The sequence below is a fragment of the Mustela nivalis genome (genome assembly GCF_964662115.1).
Source record: "Mustela nivalis genome assembly, chromosome: 3".
Taxonomy (NCBI): domain Eukaryota; kingdom Metazoa; phylum Chordata; class Mammalia; order Carnivora; family Mustelidae; genus Mustela; species Mustela nivalis.
The window spans coordinates 115,783,363-115,802,659 of record NC_139022.1 but is presented as its reverse complement, the minus strand read 5'-3'; the positions used below and the strand labels follow the sequence as shown (position 1 = coordinate 115,802,659).

Sequence of the window (19,297 nt, the reverse complement as noted above, 5' to 3'; positions counted from 1 at the left end):
CCTTTCCATCTGGCACGGACATGGGAACACTTCGGTTGGCTTGCTTTTTTAATGAAGTGATTTTTAATGAAGCAAGCTGTGAATTTAATAGACACCTTAAAACAGCTTCTTTGTAACTAAGCTTTAAGTAACGAAGCAACCGCCAAATTAGCCGCCAGAACCAAGAAGAAAATTCAAGACAGAACGACTACGGGATGTAGAATCTCGGGACTTCGGTGAGCAGGGATGTCACCCCCTGGCCAGCCCCAAAGATGGTGCCACTGGCCCAGGTGCGGGCTGGCGGCCTGTCCAGAGACCTGACTGGAGGTTAAGGAAGTGCCTGGCCAACGCATAGGGGGGCTGTAAGTGCCAGGTGCCGGAACCCCATCCATGCTGGTGTGCCTTCTCTTCGTGGTTCATCTGCTTTGTGATTCTGAATTTGTGATTTGTGATTCCGGCATTTCAGCTCATTTACGATGTGGGAACAATAGGAGGGAGATTTTTAGGTTCAGCCTATACTACCTTGACAGAAAGATGCTGGTAGAAAAAAAAATGCTTGTAGTATCAGAAAACTCTGACAGGTGGGAGAAATCACCCAATTTTGTAATCTCAAAGGTAAATGGCGGCAGATAATGCAAGCAGGAGAAAAGCACTGCCTGGGTGGAAGCAAGAGGCAAGGCCTGGATGAACTGGGAGTGCTTATCCTACCTACAGGTATTCAAATTCTTTTGGGAAATAAATGGGCTGAGGTGCCTGGGTGGCTCAGTCAGTTAAGTGTCTGGCTTTGGCTTAGGTCATGATCCCAGGATCTTGGGATTGAATCCCGCATTGGGCTCCCTGCTCAGTGGGGAGTCTGCTTCTCCTGCTCTTCCCCCTGCTCATATAAATGGATAAAAATCCTTAAAAAAATTTTTTTTAAGTGTTGAGGCAAAAAGCACACCTGTGTGCATGAGTGAGCAAGCCAGGTTGTGAGCTTGGCTTTACTTGGCTGGGGAGGAGCTAACACATAAAGAGAAGTGACTAGTCCAAGTTTTCACTGCAGGCCATGGGCGGCCAGCCCAGTGCAGGATATACTACAGTTACAGGCCAGTGGCCAGAGTTAGCACGTTAAGCCCTGCTTGGTGAAGTCACGGGCCCAGATTTCACTCAGTGGGAGGGCCTCTGTTCTACTATCCATGGCTTATGACACACAGGGTTCCTCAACATGCTCCCCTCTTTTTGTCTTTCAATGCCGCAAGCCCTTCCTCTGCTTTGTGAGAACTTAGCTTCACCTGGAGCAGGTCAGAGAGCTGCCTCCAGTTAGGAGGGACTAGGCAGCCTAGGGGCAGAGTGGGCAGAAACTGTGCTCCCCTGCCCTGAGCTCAGGTGGTGGCAGTTAGACTGGGAGTGAGAGTGAGAAGTGGGAGCTCCTGGTGGTTTCAACTAAAGCCCTCCCACCCTGCTCCACAGATGCCAGGGGGTGACCCTGCCGTCCATTTTGTCCCTCCGGAACAGGACCCAGAGTAGGAGGGAGAAGCCGAGAGCAGTGCATGAGACTTTCTTCACTTTTTCACCCATGGAGTCTGGCTTCACAGAACCAGGGTAAGCCCGTGCCTTCATCTACCGAACGTTTAATAGGAGCTTTTCTCTCTAAGACTATGGTGCCATGTTTGTATAGTGCTTGGATTCCTAAAAGCCTGGCAGAGGCCAGCTGGGCCAGAAACTTACGGATTTGGTCCCGTGTGCCTTACTCACAACCATACTCTTCTAACTTGGGCCAGCGGTTTCCTGCGGAGTCCTGGATTGAGTGTTTTCTCCTCATTGCTGGGCGTACGCACAGGGCTGCGCCCCCCTGCCCTTCCCTCCAAAACTGCCTGAGGGCCAGCGAGTGAGCGGGAACCAGGCTTGGTCAGAATCTCCTTGTGGGCTGTGTGGCTCGAAGCTGCATTGCTGGTGGGTCTCCCGGAAGACCTCGTCCAGCCGTGTCTGGCTTGAACCATAAGGCCATGGTCGCTTTCTTAGATTTATAACCACAGGTCCAAAGTATGACAGACAGTTTGTAGTTGGGGGAAGGGAGGTTCTCCAGTCAGGCATTGACTTAATGAGTAGGTGCTTCTGGACTGCCCATCTCATGCTGGGATCATGGGCCCACCCCCTTCCTTTTACTAGGCTGTGCTCACGGGTTGGCGTGAAGAGGGGAGCTTGCCAGCTTGCCTTCGACGAATGTAATAGGCGGTACGCACGCCTGGGAAGCTCCTCGAATCCCTTTATGTACCCTGTGGTATCATTCCCTAATTACCCCAATGCCACAGGGGTTTGCGGAGAGGAATTTGCCTGCTCTGAAACCAAAAGCTCATGTTTTTACGTAAATGGATATATTAAAAATCAAAAGCAAACCAAACCCACTATAATAAGAGCCAAACGATGTCGCCACCTAAGCCTGATACATACTTATTAAGAGGGTTTGAGGGAAGTCTTAAATCTATTAAATAGCAAATGCCAAGGTACAAAGTGGTTTCTCTACAGCAGTTCAGCTCGGCTTCCTGCTGTGTAGCGGGAGATTACACTGAATCCAGGGCACACTTTAGAAACATTTTCCTCCAGTGACTTAAATATATATATATGTATATATATATAAAATAAATAAAAAGTTTAGGATAAAAACGCTTTAATCCTCCTCTCTCTAGCTTTACATCTCATTATTCTACTGAGTAACTGATCTGTGTGAAAACATTCTCAGTTTCAGTTTAGCTAAACCTCTGAGTCGCAGGGAACAGCTTTTAAATTGCTCCTACAATTCTTATCAATCAACTGGGTCTGTGTAAAGGAACTAGGAATACGGAAACCTAATCACTCCCTCTGTGAAAAATCACCATGTCTCTGTGATCAGAGGAAGAGCAGATCCTAGGAAGCCCTCCCCCGCCTCAGATTTGCACCATTTCCTGGCTATTTCATTTTAATCAGGACGGTGCTGAGCTGATCTATTACTTCATAAGTCTCCCGGGCAAGGGTGGGTGTTACTGATACATGTCTTAGGAGAGCCCAGTGCCAGATACTCCCATCAGTGGAAACTCATGTTGCAAGCACGCTGTTTGCACATAATAAGATGGGTTTCCTTGGCAAACTGCTCCATCACACACGCAATCACAGTGGTGGGCGGCAGTCAAGGCACACATTTTGGGGAACGCATCATGGTATTTTTATTGGTTTTCTGTATTTTCCCCTTTGTTGTAAAAGAATGGTATCAGAGTTCAATTTGCAGAGAGAGATGAGGAAAACTGAAAATGAGCAGGAAGGAGCCCATAAAACCACCCAGGCTGGTCATTCAGTGAATCCTTTTATGGTTAGTGGCTGTCTATTTACTGCATTCTACCAGGTCATTATTCTTGGGCATAATTTATCTGACAAATTGCCACTGGGTAAATTTTCCATCATCAATGAAAAAGACGCCGGCTTCAGAGGAGAGAAGTGCTACCCGTGGAGGTGTGAGATGTATGTGTGTTGTATCTGCTCTTCCTTTTTTGCTATGTACAGTGTGAATGCTTCCCTTTCAAGCTTTGCCTAATTGACACAGACCTTAAGAGTTTTAAGATGCTGGACTAGAGGAAATCCACCCACATTTGAGTAAACCAGATGACTACAATGAAGCTCTCTTGGGTTGAAACTAGCTTTTGTTATTATACTGGCTTACTTAGCAGCAATAAATAAATAAATAAATAAAAATAAAAAAAAAATAAAAAATTAGGATGTAAAACTGGCAATGAATTTACCAGAGGACACTAAAAGATTTAGTCTGCCCATGGAGGTAGGTAGGTTAGTAGATAGGCACATGCGAAATCATCTTATTGAGATTTATACCTCGAGAAGATGATCATATCAAAGGATTATATCGAAGGGTGTCCTCATTTTTAAGTGTGGAATGTATTTTTTTAAAAGTATTTATAGGGACTAAGGATATCATAGGAAGCCCCTAACTCACCCTCCCCTCCCTACAGCAGCTCTGAGAAACTGAGCTGTGTCTCATGTTGGGCACTGGTTAAGTGAGGAGATAATGCCCAGGTTGGAGGTGCTAATACTGATTTGGCCTTTATGAATAGAAACTTGGAGACAGAAACGCTGGGTTTCTGATCTGTGAAAAATGAACATCCAGCCGCTGGCGGCACAGAGTGTAGGAAAGGAAGGGATGGCGTAGTGTCTTCCAAACAGCGGTGGTGATCAGGGGGATGAGGGCTATGCTGAATGAGGGACTGGGGGAGTTCCCTGAACAGTGGGAGTTTGAGGTGTGATGGTGATTCTGACCAATGTTAACGCCTGGGTGCTGACAAATAACATTTATAAATGACTTTTTCAACCGCTTCCTCTAGTAAACAAGAAGCTGTTATTATCACATTGATTTTGAAATTCAATGTTATAGAATTTTCTTGCTTTAATGAGAAGGCAGATCCAATGGTAGATACAAAAATGATTAAAGCAACTGAAAGAGTGCAAATGAGAAGTAAAGTAACAATACGCCCAATGCTTAACCCAAATAGGAGGGTTTTGCTGATGTTCCAAAAAAGATGAATGGTTATCTTGAGATAAAAATATGAAGCACAGCTCAGTATGAAAAAACCTGCCCTTTGGTAAGAGTGGAAAAGTCAATTAGTAATGTCATTTGTTGAAAAATCTGCCTGCACCTGGTTCTCATTTGTCCTCCAGCTGAGAAACCAAAGACAACTTCTTTTTATGGCTTATGGTCAAACAGCAAGTTCATTTCGCCATGGGATGATCAAACGGCCAGCCTCCCCCAGCTTGAGAAGGTTTGCCTTTCACTTTCAACTTGCTCAATCATCATTAACTCTGAAAAATGTCACATTCCATTTGTGCAATGAAAATTTCACCACCGGTGACCGTTTGGGTAAAGTTTTTGTAGGCAAGGCCCTAAATCTTACAGAGCACCTCACACATTCTCAAGGTCATTTGCCCCAATTCCTTGTATAATGACAGCAGCCTAAGATCCCAGAGTCTGTGGCCTCGCATAAGCAGCTTTGAAGAACCCCTGTGTCTGGGTGCATGTTTTCCTCTCCAAGATGGAAGAGGTTCACTGGGTGATTCCACACAGGCGAGTCAGCTGGGCAAAACCAATACGTGTACATGTGAGCACACACATGCACACACACACACACACTGGGATTTTTACTGAGCGAAAATAAGAGTCTTCTTTATTGGGATGATACCAGTAAAGACCACTGGACTGTAGCCCTTTTAAAGCAGTGTCATGGTTGTTTTGTTGTGTTTTTTTGTTTGTTTGTTTGTTTTAATTTCATTTTGTTTTTATTCTGGGAAGATAGCTTCCCTGGAGAAGGTGCAATATCAACTTGGGGAGGTTCCAGAAATTTCTGGAAAGATGAAATAGGCTTCTTTTTAACTTTTGCCTTTGAGCTTGAGACATCCTCACCCCCCCTTGTTTATCGTTTAATTATACTTACCCCCCACTCCTGCCTCTGCAGAGAAGTTCTGAAATGTAAATCCTAGAAATGTGGCATGGGGCCAGATCCCTGATGGGCACTCTGCAAATAGGAATTTCTGATAGTGGATGTCAAGCAGCAAGACTGCTAAATTAAGAGGTCACTCGATCCAGAGTCTTAAAGCGGAGGTGTATTGAGGCAATTCAAATAAATTTCATGCCATTTGGCAAGTAAGTCATAGCTAAAACAGGCCCTAGTTTATAGGTCCTGATTAAATTTTCAAGGTCAAACAGGAGACCAGGTATATGAGAGCTCTCCAGAGCTATAAGGCCAAGAAGCTAATGTCCTGTTTTAAATAGTCTCCAAGAAGGGCATCTTGATTTCTAGCTTTAGTTTAATGCCAAAGTTCTGCCAGGTCAGCTGCTTAAAGAAGGGGGAGGTTATCAGTGGGTCTAGATTAGAGGCCCATAATCTTGGTCTTGGTCTCTTTCAATTAGCTCTGGCTCATAATACATTAGAATATTTATTGTTGTTAATATCAAATTTTTAATTGACCGGTAGAAATTGAGGGTAGGAGAGAGGACAAAATAGCCTAATGATATTTTCTGCTGCTTCTAGCTAATATAGGACTAGATCCTTGGCCTAAAGTAGAAATGTGTGGCTCCTAAAATATGAAAGAGCGTCCTACCATTTTAATGGCTGGGTTGAAATGCCTGCCTTTTAAAGAAAAGAGATTCCAATGCTAGGCTATTAGCTGAAAGAAGCTTGTGTATAATTTCCTACAGGATTTTTTTAAAAAAATTCAAACACTTGGATATGTACTTGGTATTCTAAGTGCTTTAGAAATCTTACCTCGTTTAAGCTTCACAGTAACTTACCTAAGGTTATGGAACTTATTCAAAGCCCAGAAGGCGGAGTTGGCATCCATTTTCCTCTGCACCTCTTTTTTTCCACAGAGACCTCTCAGGCTATGCAACCCAAATGCCCACTTACCTGTTGCTTCAAACTGGGCAGATGGTGTATAAACTGGGTAAAGTGTGATGGATCTGTTTGTTCCACTTCACAGGGATGGGAAAAGGGAGAGCAGCTCTGTCAACTTCCCCACTCTCCTCACACTGACTTGCCCTCTCCTGTCTCCTCGCAGAGATCAGCTTTCTACTGCTGGCTCCGGAGTGAGCGTGTGAGCTGCTTCTGTGTCTCTCTCACATACATGCATACACACACACACACACACACACACACACACACACTTTCACACGCTGTTACTGCTGTGCTTCACTGAGCTGCACCCGGTTTGCGATTCGGGCATAAAAGCAGACATCATTTGCTCATTAGAGTGAAGTTTTCAGGATGTGCCCCAATTACTGACCTCCACTAACGGCCTGGGTTTGCGCTCGACTGCAAACCGGAAGTGGCAGAGTTCACAGTAGCTGGTGTTTGAGGATGACAGCCAGTGCTCCAGGCAACTCCGATGGATTGTCCCCAAGGTCCCCGTGCATTCACAGGGGGAGAGCAAGTCCTCTTGGCTGCTGCCCTCATGGCAGATCCTGCACATCGGCCGGTCATTGAAGGGGCTGCAAGAGAAGGAGGGGCATCTGCTGTTCACCAGGCTGGACGCCGTCACCACGAGGACAGTCCTCTGGCTCTGGGTCCTTCAGACCTTCCCCAGCAGCAGCCGCTCAAACAGACCCCTGCATTCAGACCCTAGAGGTACACTCTGTGTACATGGCAGTGGGGGCCAGGGCCGGGGTCCTTGGGCATCTCCTGTTGCCAATATAAAGAAGGAGAGGGTGGCCCAGGGCTAAGAGTGGGTGAATGTGAGTAGCCTGTTACTTTTGTCTTGGACAAGGATGTTGTTCAAGCAAACTCCCAATCAGAAAACAAGAACTGTCCCTCACATTAAAAACAGAAATTGTTTTGAAATGACATCAGATGCAGTTTCTAGGCAAATTGTGTCTTTTGAACCAAACCAGGACACTTTCAGGTACTCAGAGGTTCTTTTCATTTCTTCTCTCATTAGGGTGGGAGAGTGAGGGGAGGCAGGTTAACTGGCAGCGAACTCTCAAGCCCTAACACGGAAGTGCCGTCTGACCCAGAGCACCGAGCTGAGGGCAGGTGGTCCTGGAGCTTTCCAAGGATGCTCTCTGGGACGCTATGAGCACTAAGCTGAATGCAAGTAATGAGTTATGTCCTATGGAGACGGCCTCGGTCGCGAGCTCTGCCATTAATCTGGAAAAAGACAAACCATCTCTGTGCTTTCTGGGAAGGCACAAGGCATGGTGGTTCATAAGGCAGGCTCTGGACCCCAGCTCTGCTGCCTACCAGTTGGCGGACTTGGTGCAAGTCAGTCATCTCTCTGTACTTTAGTTTCTTCCTCTCTAACACAGGTGCAAAGAATGGTGCCTGCCTTCCCCGTAGGTGATGTGAGGATGAGAAAAGATGGCCCAAATCCAAAGCTTAGAATAAGGACCAGCATGCAGCAAATGTGCTATTAATGGTGACTATTTTCACTTACAGGAAAACTGAGGTCAGGAAAAAAATCAAATGATGTAGTGCTCATCAGGGAAGTTAGTGGTCAATGAAGGTCTCAAACTAAGATGGCCTCAGCTCCTGTGCATACTGTGTCTTGGGAGAAGACTGTTCCTTTCAGATAGACATCATCTTGTATCGCTTCTCATACTGTCCTTTACTGGGCATTTTTTTTTTAAAGATTTTATTTATTTATTTGTCAGAGAGAGAGTGAGAGTGAGCACAGGCAGAGTGGAAGGCAGAGTCAGAGGGAGAAGCAGGCTCCCCGCGGAGCAAGGAGCCCGATGTGGGACTCGATCTCAGGACGCTGGGATCATGACCTGAGCCGAAGGCAGCTGCTTAACCAACTGAGCCACCCAGGCGTCCAGGCATTTGGTTTTAAACCATGTTATCCCTGTATGTGCCCGCCTGAGGACCAGCCTCTCTATCTGCCCCCACCTGACCTGGACCCATTGCTCTCTTTGACACCATGTATGAGCCAAATGGAAACAGCCATGGAAGCACTATTTCCCATGGGCCTTTCTGGGATGATCCTGGGAATGAGTGAAGGCTGAAAGGGGATTAAACGAGGAAAAGACTTCCTTTCTGCTTGCCCGGAAGTGGGACCCACTCAGGGCTGGAAGAAGAAAGGTGAAGGAGTTGACATTTCTCTGGCTCCTCTTGGCTCCTTCATTCCCACTGAGTCAAATGTGTGTGAAAGTTGGAAATAATCTGGTTTATACGACCTTGTGATGAGAACATGTGAAAACCCCTGATACACATGTGCACAAACACACCCCGCCTCACAGGTCTAAGTCGTCTTAGCTCTGTAGCCTGTTCTTCCTGACTAAACACAGTGTCTCAAGGCTGCCAGGGTGTTGGGTACACATACAGTGACCTCAGTTCAGAGATGAGCAATGATGCTCATCGCCTTGTCATATTCTGAGTCCTAACCAATTGTTAGAAGCTTTTCGAGAGGTGGGAAAATATATATTGACTTCTTTCTACTTCATCCCTTAGCAAAAACTGTGCCAATCGGCTGAAGATGTATGGGCAGCGTTTCCAAGATACACGAGGGTGTGAGTCTATGTCTGGTGGCCACCATGTCCAGGCTGGGACAGGAAATGCTCTGGTGCTGCCAGCAGTCCTGCCAGAGGTGCGTGTGGGCCCGGGTCTCTGCTGTAGGGTGTGGTTGACTTGCTCCGACCGAGGTAAGCAGTCAGTGTGTGAGTGAGTGGCCTAAAGCTTCTGGGTCAGAAGTGGTGCTGGTATCAGAGGTCAGGTCCAGTGTTGATACCCACCATACGTTTATTGGTCAGACCTGTCCCTACTTATCCTGACGGAAAGCTGGAGAAGCCAATGAGCATGTATTGGCTGGGCAGCCCATGGCTCTCAGTCTGCCGTTGGAGAGCAAAAGCATAAGAGGAGAGACCTCCAGGGGCAAAGTGCCAGCCTGGATGAGCCATCTCTGTGCTGTTTGGAGCCTTTGGCCTCTCTTCGGTTCCTCATTCAGGGGAGACAAGTTGTGATAATTTGAACAAAAGGACCTTGTAGGGCAGGGTGTGTTGGGAAGGCTCAGAAGTTGGGGGGCCCATGGGGCACAAAGGAGGGGGCCACAGAAGAGGCCCCCAAATGGGGACGTGCCAGAGAAGAGGCTCACCCAGGAAGAAGCCCCGGGCGGTGCTCCATCAGCCAGCGCTGACTGGCACAAGCACCAGGAGTGTCTCTTCAGCAGTTGTGCCCACAAGTCTAATCACTTCGGCTCTGTCACCTGAAATCAGGTGCCTCCTTCCTCCAAGCCTCACAAAGGGCCACCTTTGTTAGCGCCTGGCAACAAGAGCATAATTACCACGGCAGTGTCCACATACCAAACACAGTGAAAGCACCCTGTGTTTTGTGGGGTCTTTGCCTGCCTGACTCTCTCTGTACGTTTGACTTGAAGAGGAAAACTCAACAAGGGGAATTTGAGCTTTATGCCCCATCGCTATAGAAACGGCGAGAAGAGAACTTGGGTAGCACCTCCTCTCACCTGACACAAAGACCTGAGCGCTAATTACGTTCCCTCTGGCCTCTCTCCATCTGACTCTCATCTGACAGAGAGTCGTCGGATCCATTACAGATTCAATTATTTTAATAGCGGTACTACCTCTGGGTGGCAAGAGTCCGCACCACTGTTGACAGCAGCTGCCCGTCCTTGGCCGAAACTTGCATGACATACTGTGGCTGCCCATTCACTAGGCTGCCACAGTCCTCCACGGTCTTCACCACAGGCGCAGCCGAGCTGGTGCAGTCTGGCAACACTTCAGGCAGGTGACTGCAGCGGCTGGTTGTCATGGTAACAGACAGCAATTACTCTGCTAATGGCTTCCACGTTCATAGAGGATTTCCATCTAGGAGAGATCAGGAAATAGTTTACTTGGGCAGGGTGGTTAACAGAAAACGGGGGAATTACAGGCCACCCACATCATCATGTCATTATTTAATATAAATAACAGGGGGAGCCTAGACGCGGCGCCTCGTCTGGTTACCATGTCAGGTACGCGCGCGCATGCGCACAGAGCCCCCGAGACAGCGTGGACGTGCTTATGAGTGGAAGAATGAGCGTGTCGGTGTCCATAAACATTTAGGAGCCCCGCTCTTGGAGAGGGGAGGGCGTGATGGTTCTGGAGCCCAATCTGAAGAGGAGATAAGCAGTTCCCCTGCTCTGTTGCCAGAGAAGCAATAAGTCTTTGTTGACACTCTCTCAAAGTTACTAGAATCATTATTAAAACCTGTTGCAACTCTTTTTTCTGGTAAGCAATTTATTCCCCATTCGGCTTCATTCTAAGATGCTAAGATTAAAAACAGAGAGAAAGGAGGGAAAAAAAAAGACTGGCGAAATAGCAGCTTCTAGGACAGTTATTGGCCCGAAAGAATCAATTAATGTCCACCTTTCTGACTGTTGCTATATCTGTGTCCCATAATACAATTATCTACTTAATGTATCGTGACAATTAACTTCCTTTAAAAACTTAACCTATTTTAGCCTTGTCTTAAACAGTTATTCATGGGAAGTGATTAGTTGTTTGAGCTTGTTACATTTTTTTCTTAATGGATATCGCCATCAAATATTAGAATCAAGTCTTTGTTAGTGGAATACTGCCTCATCATAGAGAATCACACAGAAGAATGCAAGAAATGAGGATGGATGAGAGCTCCACTGCCTGTTAAAAACAATCCATTCCCTGACACATAAGCCTGTCAAATAGCCTGCAAAGAATTCTGTCCCTAGTCGGGGTGGTATGGGCTTGAACTGGACCTCAGATTCAAAGTAGTCATACCCGCTGGTATGAGCAACAGCACTGTATCCAGTAAGAAGTCTGCACATGATGCATGAAAAATAGAGATTGTTATAGAAACTTGTAAGAGTTGCATCTCACTTTTAGAAGTATGGCTGTTTCTGCCCAGCCTGCTCCCCTCAAGCGCTGGAGCCCAACAGGGCTCAGACTCTGTAGACAGATACAGGACTGGTTGCTGGACTGAGTTCACATCAGTAAGCAGACTGTATGGCAAAGGCCCCAAACTGAGGCAAATCCATCCCACAGCCCCAGGAGGACTTGGAATTCTTCAAAAGCTTGTTTTCTGCTGTCTGTTTCTCCCAGTTATTAAATAGTACTTGATACCTCTGGGTCTGGAAAACAGGATCTTCCCAACTTCCAGAATAATGTGCATCAAATGGATATTCTTAGGAGAAGAACGCAGTGTTTGCAGATGAACTGATGCCCTCCCTCCCAACACGCAGGATGTCAGGGAGGCCTGAACATCAGAGACAGTTGGACGGGAAGGGAATCCCCTCCTTGCTGCTGTGGTGTCTGGCTGGCCTCACTCGAGCATGTTCCCATTCCTGTCCTTGGCTGACACAAATCCTCTCTGTGTTGTGGTCTGCTCTCTGCCGGACACCTTTGGAAGCTGGTGGTGGGGAGGGGATTCTGGACACCAGCCCTGACCTGAGGCATGATGTGAGGACACAGGCTTCTCAACTGCCAGGCAGTAACATACAAGTGTACAATTGCATGATTAGCTTGTTTAGCTTTGCTATTTATTTATTTATTTATTTAAAAGATTTTATTTATTTATTTGACAGACAGAGATCACAAGTAGGCAGAGAGGCAGGCAGAGAGAGAGAGGGGCAGGCAGGCTCCCCGCTGAGCAGAGAGCCTGATGAGGGGCTCCATCCCAGGACCCCGGGACCATAATCTGAGCCAAAGGCAGAGGCTTTAACCCATTGAGCTACCCAGGCACCCCTATAGGGTTTTGTTTTTTAAATAGGATTTGTTGCCTTTCTTTCTTTTTACATGGCCGAAACCAGAAACTGTATGTTAGAGAAAGTACAGAAAAATACAAGGAAAACAACACAACTCACTCATAACCCCACCATTCGGATAACCACGGTAAACTTTCGGCAGAGATATCTTTCTAATGTTGGCAGGGTTCACAGGGTGGAGTTGATTTGTAGCAGAGGCCAGATTTTTTTTTTTTTTTTTAAAGTAACTGAGTTATGGTAGCTCTCAGGCCACAGAACGGAAGGATGTTCAAACCCCAACTTCTAAAACTGCACCTAATCCCCTTCCCCTGGCTTGCTCTTCTAAAACCCCACTGACATTATTATAAATTCTCATAATGCCTCCCAGTCACCCAGGGTAACTTCCTGGCACAGCTCTCTGGCCTCACAAGGCAGCCATAGATGAAGAGCTAGGGGAGTGTTGGCAGGAAAAGCAGACACAGTGACCTTCTTGCTGCATGGAATCATTATGTCTGCATGCACTGAGAGCTATTTTCGGGTTTTGCGTAACTTCAACTCTCAGGACCAAACCCTCCCTCCCTGTGCTCGATGGACCAGGTGGGAGCCAGAGGAGGGATGCACAGAGGGAGGAAAGGGGACCAGGGCTGTCAGGAGGAGTTAGACTGCCCCAGTGAAAGGACATCGCTTAGGCACACAATGTCCCCAAGTTCATTCACTTATAACACAGATTAAATTCTCATCAAAGGAAGCCATTCTAAATATACGACCTAAATCTGCCCTAAAAATGCCCTTAACAATTCTAGAACTAGAGTCCCCTTTAAACTTATTTTATATCTGTAATTTCACTTCTGGGTGATGGACTTCATTTCTCTTCTCAAAGGCAAAAGAGATATCAAAGGCCATCTGATCCGTTTCTTTGCTTCATAGTGGGTGCCAGGCACAGAGTTGAGCCTAAAGGGACAGAAAAGCTCCTCAAGCTTGCTTTCTCTTGGGCTATTCCTTCAGAGCCCTGGACCCCACTGGGAACCTGCCTGATGGGTCACTCTGGTCTGGCACTCACTGAAGAACATATTGGCGTATTTGCTGGCCACCAAGCACCAGAAGTACCTTGAGATTCCAAGGTTGGCGTGCCCGTGATGAGTTCCCATTGCTTCTAAAAGACCACATCTTTAATTGCAAATGGCGTGTAAAGGCTAATACGGAGCATAGACATCTGAGGTCTTGGTGGGAAGGGCTGAGTTGGTTCCGACCCCACAAGAGCGGATCTCATCATCTCCTCAGGTGGAGGAGGAGAGATGGGAGCGTCGTTCTCCCCAGTCTCAGTCAAAAGGAAATCCGGAGGCCTGGACCAGGCCTGGGGCAGGAGACGGCCTCTGCAGGACGCATGCGCCAGTTGGCTTGCATATGTTGCACCTGGGGCAGTGACAAATGGCCCGCTGCATTTCCCTGTCTCCTTCAGAGCCACCTGGGAAAACAGCAGGCGGTGGCTGTGGATGCTAGAAAGAGCTGAGCTGTCGGTTTGCAGCCTAACTGGGCTTCCACTGATCTTCCTGCAAAATTTCAAGCACCATTCAACTGCTTTCTTATCAACACTGCTGTTCCTGTGGGAGAGTATCTTCCTAGTTCACCCAAGAATTCGGCTCTCGGGGATTTCTCAGGGCCAAAACACTGCGCCGGTGGGGGGTGGCGTGTCTCTGTAAACTTTAACATCAGATTGCACTGGTAGGACAAGTCCTTTGTTGGCCAGGCTTGACTGCTTGTCTAATTGCTTTCTCAAGCTGCGAATAAAACATGATTTGGCACTGGCCGAGTCCAGCTGCACACAGTGAAAACGGCGGCGCTAGGTGGACGAGAGGAAGATAGCAAAAGAGGAGGGAATGGCCCCATGAAAGAAAGCCTGATGGGACCATTGTTAAGATACAAAAGTCCTGTCTGTTAAACTGTGACCCCTTTAAAGGACGGAGTTCAGGTTTCACCAAAGCAAGGAACCAACCGGGCAGCAGCTAAATCATTGCCATGTTTCTGAACAGTCTGCCTCTGGTAAGTGATTTCCATGGGAACATGGCTGGCACCAGCAGGACGCGTCTGGAGAAGGGGAGGTGGGGGGCTCTGTTCACCTCCACTGCCCTCTGGCCCCAGCAGCCCCTGGAACCTCTTGGCAAATTGGAGGATTGCAGAGCTAGGGGAAGAAGTTCTGTTCTCAGAGGCAGGGCCCCCAAGCCTGCACCTTGGCTTGGTACTCACTGGGGTCTATCACTCAGCTTCTGAGCCACAGTTGAGATTTCTTGCATATTTGGAATGAAGGCACTAATACTTCCTGAGCCACTTGGTAGGGGTGTTGATAAGGCCTCAAATAATAAACGTGAACATGCTTTGTGACCTAGACTGAGTCACGTGTAGCGAATTACTGCCACAGCTACCTTCATTCCTGCTCTTACTGTAAGCTGAGCGACATTACGTTTCTATCTTTGAAAACCATCATCCCCTATGGCTGGTGAGCTTCTGCCGTGCTGTCCTCCTGGATCATGCTTGAGCTCTGACCTTGTGCCACTCCATCCCATTGGCAGGTGGCATGGAGGCACCTTCTTCCTTGTTCATGCACTTCTCCTCATTCTCTCCAGACCTGTCTGTTCAGATCCTTGAACACAGATTTTTCCCTTGTCCATGAAAATGTTTAGTGAGGGTAGGTGGTGAGAACCTGCTATTCTGCCGGAGATCCTTGGGTTATAAGTTACAGCAGCCATTATGACCTTCCCTTATCTAGCCCATGATAAATATACTGGAAAATAGAATGCAAGCTATGCTCAAGTTCCTTTTCAGGCTTGTTTCCATTAGAGCTGCATTTTCAGTGACCAGTCGACTTTCATCTCTTAGATTTAGGACAATATGGCTGTTTCGGGGTGGAATCCGTTAGGCTGGCATCTCTGTTGGGGTGTACACATTATCATGGATTACAGGTAAACATCAGAGTGTAAGAGTATGTGTGTTAGCGGCACTGACCTGGTCAGGCAGGCTGCCTGGCAGTGGACTGAGCAGGCCCCAAGCCTGGAGGGGCAGTCTACAGCAAGCATGGACCTCCAAACTCGACCCACACAAAGCCAGAGATTTTTAAGAAGTGGGTTCCTCAGATCTCAATATGTTCTAGAAGGGTCCTCTGTCACCCCCACAACCAGAGTTGGTCAAAAAGCAAATCAAGAAGCAAATTTATTCATTCTTTTATCCACTCCAAGAATTTTTTTTTTTTTTTTAAGAAACTAGTGGCTATTCTTTTGAAGTTTCTGATGGTGCAGAGTCCGGCCATTTCAAGTCTGACTTTACTTTACCTGAGGAGGGTTCCACAGACCCTCTTAGGAGCTGCAGAGCCATGAGGACATGGCCCCTTTCCACCAGTCATCATGCCCTTGCTTACTCAGGGGACACTGCCCTAAATTTGGGAGAATGGCTAGCAGTCTTTCTGGTCCCAGAGTTGCACATCATTAAAACTGGCCCAGGATTCGGAAGCCTGACCTTAGTTTTACATGAACAACTCTGCTTTAGGAAGGCATCTTGAAAACATCCCTTAGCCTTCCTAGAGGTCTGCATACACAGGGAGCAAGGCCTCCTCAATGAGACCAATGAATGGACAGGTCATGTTGGTCAGTGATTGAAACAAGGGGGGAAAAAAAAGTAATAATGGCCTGTCCAGGAACTTTCCCCTCTGAGGGAGATTTTTAGCCTCAGAATTCTAAGAACAGTCTCTGAGAATAGGAACACTCTTTGATAGAACATTTCCCCGGCTTTTGAGGCATGTTATAAGCAGACAGTGCACGGCATGCCATGAACGGACTTGGAGTTTCCTGAATATGCACAGAAAATGAAGGCAGGCGGGAAATCACACACTGACCTTCCTTTCCCAGTGAAAATGGAGCAAATGACTAATTTCAAAACCATTAACATGTAAAAGCAGCATATTTCTTCTGAGAACAGGGCACAAAAGCTCTCCAAGGAGATTGCTGGGACATGATTACCAGCAACATTTAAGTTTTCAAAAACACGCCAAGGAGGCCATTCACTAGGAGTGTGTAGCGGCAAAGTAGCTGCTTCATTAAACTTAAATAGTCTCGGCAGGGCTGTGCTTACAGACCCACGCTACCAAATTATACGTTTCTTTTCTGGATGCTTCACTGACCTCATTATGTGGAGCGGGGAGTTTGTCATTCCAAATAAAGTGACCATCCGGGTCTTTATAAACATGTCCGTCAGGCGCTTCAGGAGTCCAGAGACGGCAACCTTGGCGGGCCCAATGGATTTAAAACAAAAAACAAAAACAAAAAAAACACCAAAAAACCCTGCCTTTTTGTTTTCTCCTTATTCTCCGCTTCTGTGTGCATTGTCACACTTGCAGAGCAGAGGGAGGAGGTGGAATGCTTGTTTCCGAGCATGAAGGAGGTTTGGATTTGAGGGTAAAGACATTTTCTTGAGGAATGTGTAAACACCAGTGATGAACCAATGGGTAAGGAAAAAATTCCAGACTGGTATGAGGCAAGCTGGATCCACAGAGCTCCAATCTCACAGTGTACTGTCTGAATGTGATACCCAGAGTTATTTATCATTTTCCCATCCGCATTATTATTTTTGATTCTCAGCCGCAAGAAGCACCAGGAGTATCAGACTAATCTTTTATTTTTTTTTCCTTTCATTTAAAATTACTAATTTTCTCTTCAGGCAGGTAAAAATCCTCTAGTCGTGCTGAAGGCAAATCAAGTAACAATTATCATGTTTATACATATTTTTTCCCCTCAAGAAGTGCTCATAAAATTAATTCGAATTTTGGAGGCTATCCATTTTTTCATTTAATTTTAATTATATAGATGAAAATGGCAATTAAAAATCCCACAACTACCCTGTGCATTCAAAGACACGGCAACAGCTGAATTACACTTATAAATAATAACGGGCTCCCCGCCCCACCCCCAGCCCTGCTGAGTCCATGGAGGTGGGGGCTGGGGAGTAGAGCTCACTGATGAGTTCTGGGGACTGGAGAGCAATCGGGACACATCAGAAAAGTTGAAATGACAAGTTTAAAAACAATAGAGGGGAGAAGGCAAAACAGAATAAGACATTCATGGGACATCACTTGGAGATGAAAAATAAAAGTGTATTTTTCAAGAGATATCCAGGGTGCCCAGTACCAAACAGCTCCCTCTCTAGCATAAGGAAAAGCGTGCTGGCTACAGAATGCTGACCAGGATCTCTGATAACACAGGGGATGAACAGTTCAGCTACAATGAGGGCAGAATACGTTGTAAGAACCAGAAGCTTCTGATCTGATGCTACGCTCATACCCATGTTCTGCCAGCATCCAAGTGAATGCCCACCATTAAGGAGGCTGATGCGGGGTTCATCCCCAGTATTACCTCATTCACCCTCTTCTGTGGAAATAGCCTAGTACTAGGCATACAGGTTTGCTAAATTCTTAACCATAGCTTCCTGCATTCTAGAATACAGCCAGCTGTTGACTGATTTAAGACGGGGTTCCTTAGGGCTTTCGCCATCTGCATGTCCCCAAGACCACGGGGAGGCTGCAGTTTTGCCCTTTCCCAGGGTGATGTCCAGAGGCTCTGGGGGCCCCAGGCCTCCCTGCAGCGCTTTCAGGCCCTTGATGTCCCAAGAGACTTGGCTGCATTTTGCCCTTGGTTTGGGCACCAGGATAACTGAAGTTGCTCAGCTTGACAAAGAATTAGGCAAGTGCAGAGTAAGGATGAAAGCTCCTTGGATTTTGCTTTTCATCCCTGTCTTTGGCATTAGAGATGGACTCCCTATCATATGCCTTATATTTTTAGAAGGCCCCCAGTTCCCATGGTGCTTTCACATGTGGTCTAGTGAGACATCAGGTCTCTGGGTGTCTTTGTGTTGTTTTGGTACCATGTTTGGCTTTGGGGTCAGGAGCACTCTGGGAGCATTTAGTGGGGGTGATGTGGGGACAGGGGCAGAGCCCTGTCTTTTACCTGCCACCCAGTGCTTAGCAACAGAAGTCAGCTCCTTGCTGCTGAGCCGCCGCCTCCTCCCTGAGGCTGAGGACCCAGGATAGGTGTATGGTTGGCACGAGGAAGGCACTTGGTAATGGGCAGGGTTTAAGACTGTAAGGCAGCAAGGTCATCTTACAAGAGCTGGGGGCTGGGGTGGGGACAAGAGGCTCCTTCCAATCCTGCTCTGGATCTCCCTGCCTGGCCCATCCCCTCTATAGTCCTCCTTGCTACCGTCCCCTCTGCCCTAGCAAATGTCTCATGGAGGCAGAACTGCTGACATCTGCTTTGACAGTCTTGTGTAAAGATAGTGACAAAGCACAAGAAGGGCCCCTGGAATTACTCTCCTCGGCCCTTAGACTCTGCTCCCTGTCTGTCCGCTACACACACAGACACACACACACACACAAACACACACACACACACACATCCTCATACATGCAGAGATAAACCATAGGTTCTTTCCTAGTGTTTCTCCAAAATAAAATGGTGCAGTCTTTTAATTTAAGATCCAAACAAGCTCTGGAAAAAAGCAACACATAGCCAAGGGCTGAGTTACCTGAATCACTTTATCATGGAATCTCTTCCCAGTGTATATTCTGGGTTCTTGTGCAACATGGTACTGGTGGGGAATGAGGCCTCTTTCTTCCTGACTTCCTATGGACCTCAGTGCAAGGCATTCAATGAATTCCTTCAAAGGAACGTCTGAGGAGTGAGTTTTTCTCATTCAAGCCCATGCCCCTTTCTTGTTCTTCTCCTTTGGCTGCCTAGCCCAGCTCAGCATGCATCTTGACATGAGTCCCCACATCTCACACAGCCCGCCTACCTGTTGGAGCATCACCTTTATTTTATTTTATTTTTTAAAGATTTTATTTATTTGAGTGGGAGAGAGCACAAGCAGGGGGAGCAGCAGGGAATCTGATGGAGGCTCCATCCCAGGACCTTGGGATCATGGCCTGAGCCAAAGGCAGACACTTATGGGACTGAGCCCCACCAAGCATCCCAGAGCATCACCTTTAACTGGACTTATTCAGTGTGAGGACCAGCCTGCTTTGTACCCAAGCCTCCCTAGCAGCCCAATATCTTCAACACCTGTT

At 47.0% G+C, this 19,297-nt stretch overlaps 1 protein-coding gene across 2 annotated transcripts in view; it reads right to left on the bottom strand.

Annotated features, from left to right (window-relative positions):
• The window catches only part of MARCHF3 (membrane associated ring-CH-type finger 3), a 136,604-nt gene that overhangs the window by 25,900 nt on the left and 91,407 nt on the right, over positions 1-19,297 (bottom strand). For both annotated transcript variants that reach the window (XM_082724292.1, XM_082724293.1), the window contains 2 exons: positions 10,060-10,303; positions 6,775-6,979 (listed from right to left, as the gene is read on the bottom strand). In XM_082724292.1, the coding sequence (XP_082580418.1) occupies positions 6,775-6,979; positions 10,060-10,247 (393 nt within the window). In that variant the 5' untranslated portion in view covers positions 10,248-10,303. The remainder of the gene's footprint in view (positions 1-6,774; positions 6,980-10,059; positions 10,304-19,297) is intronic.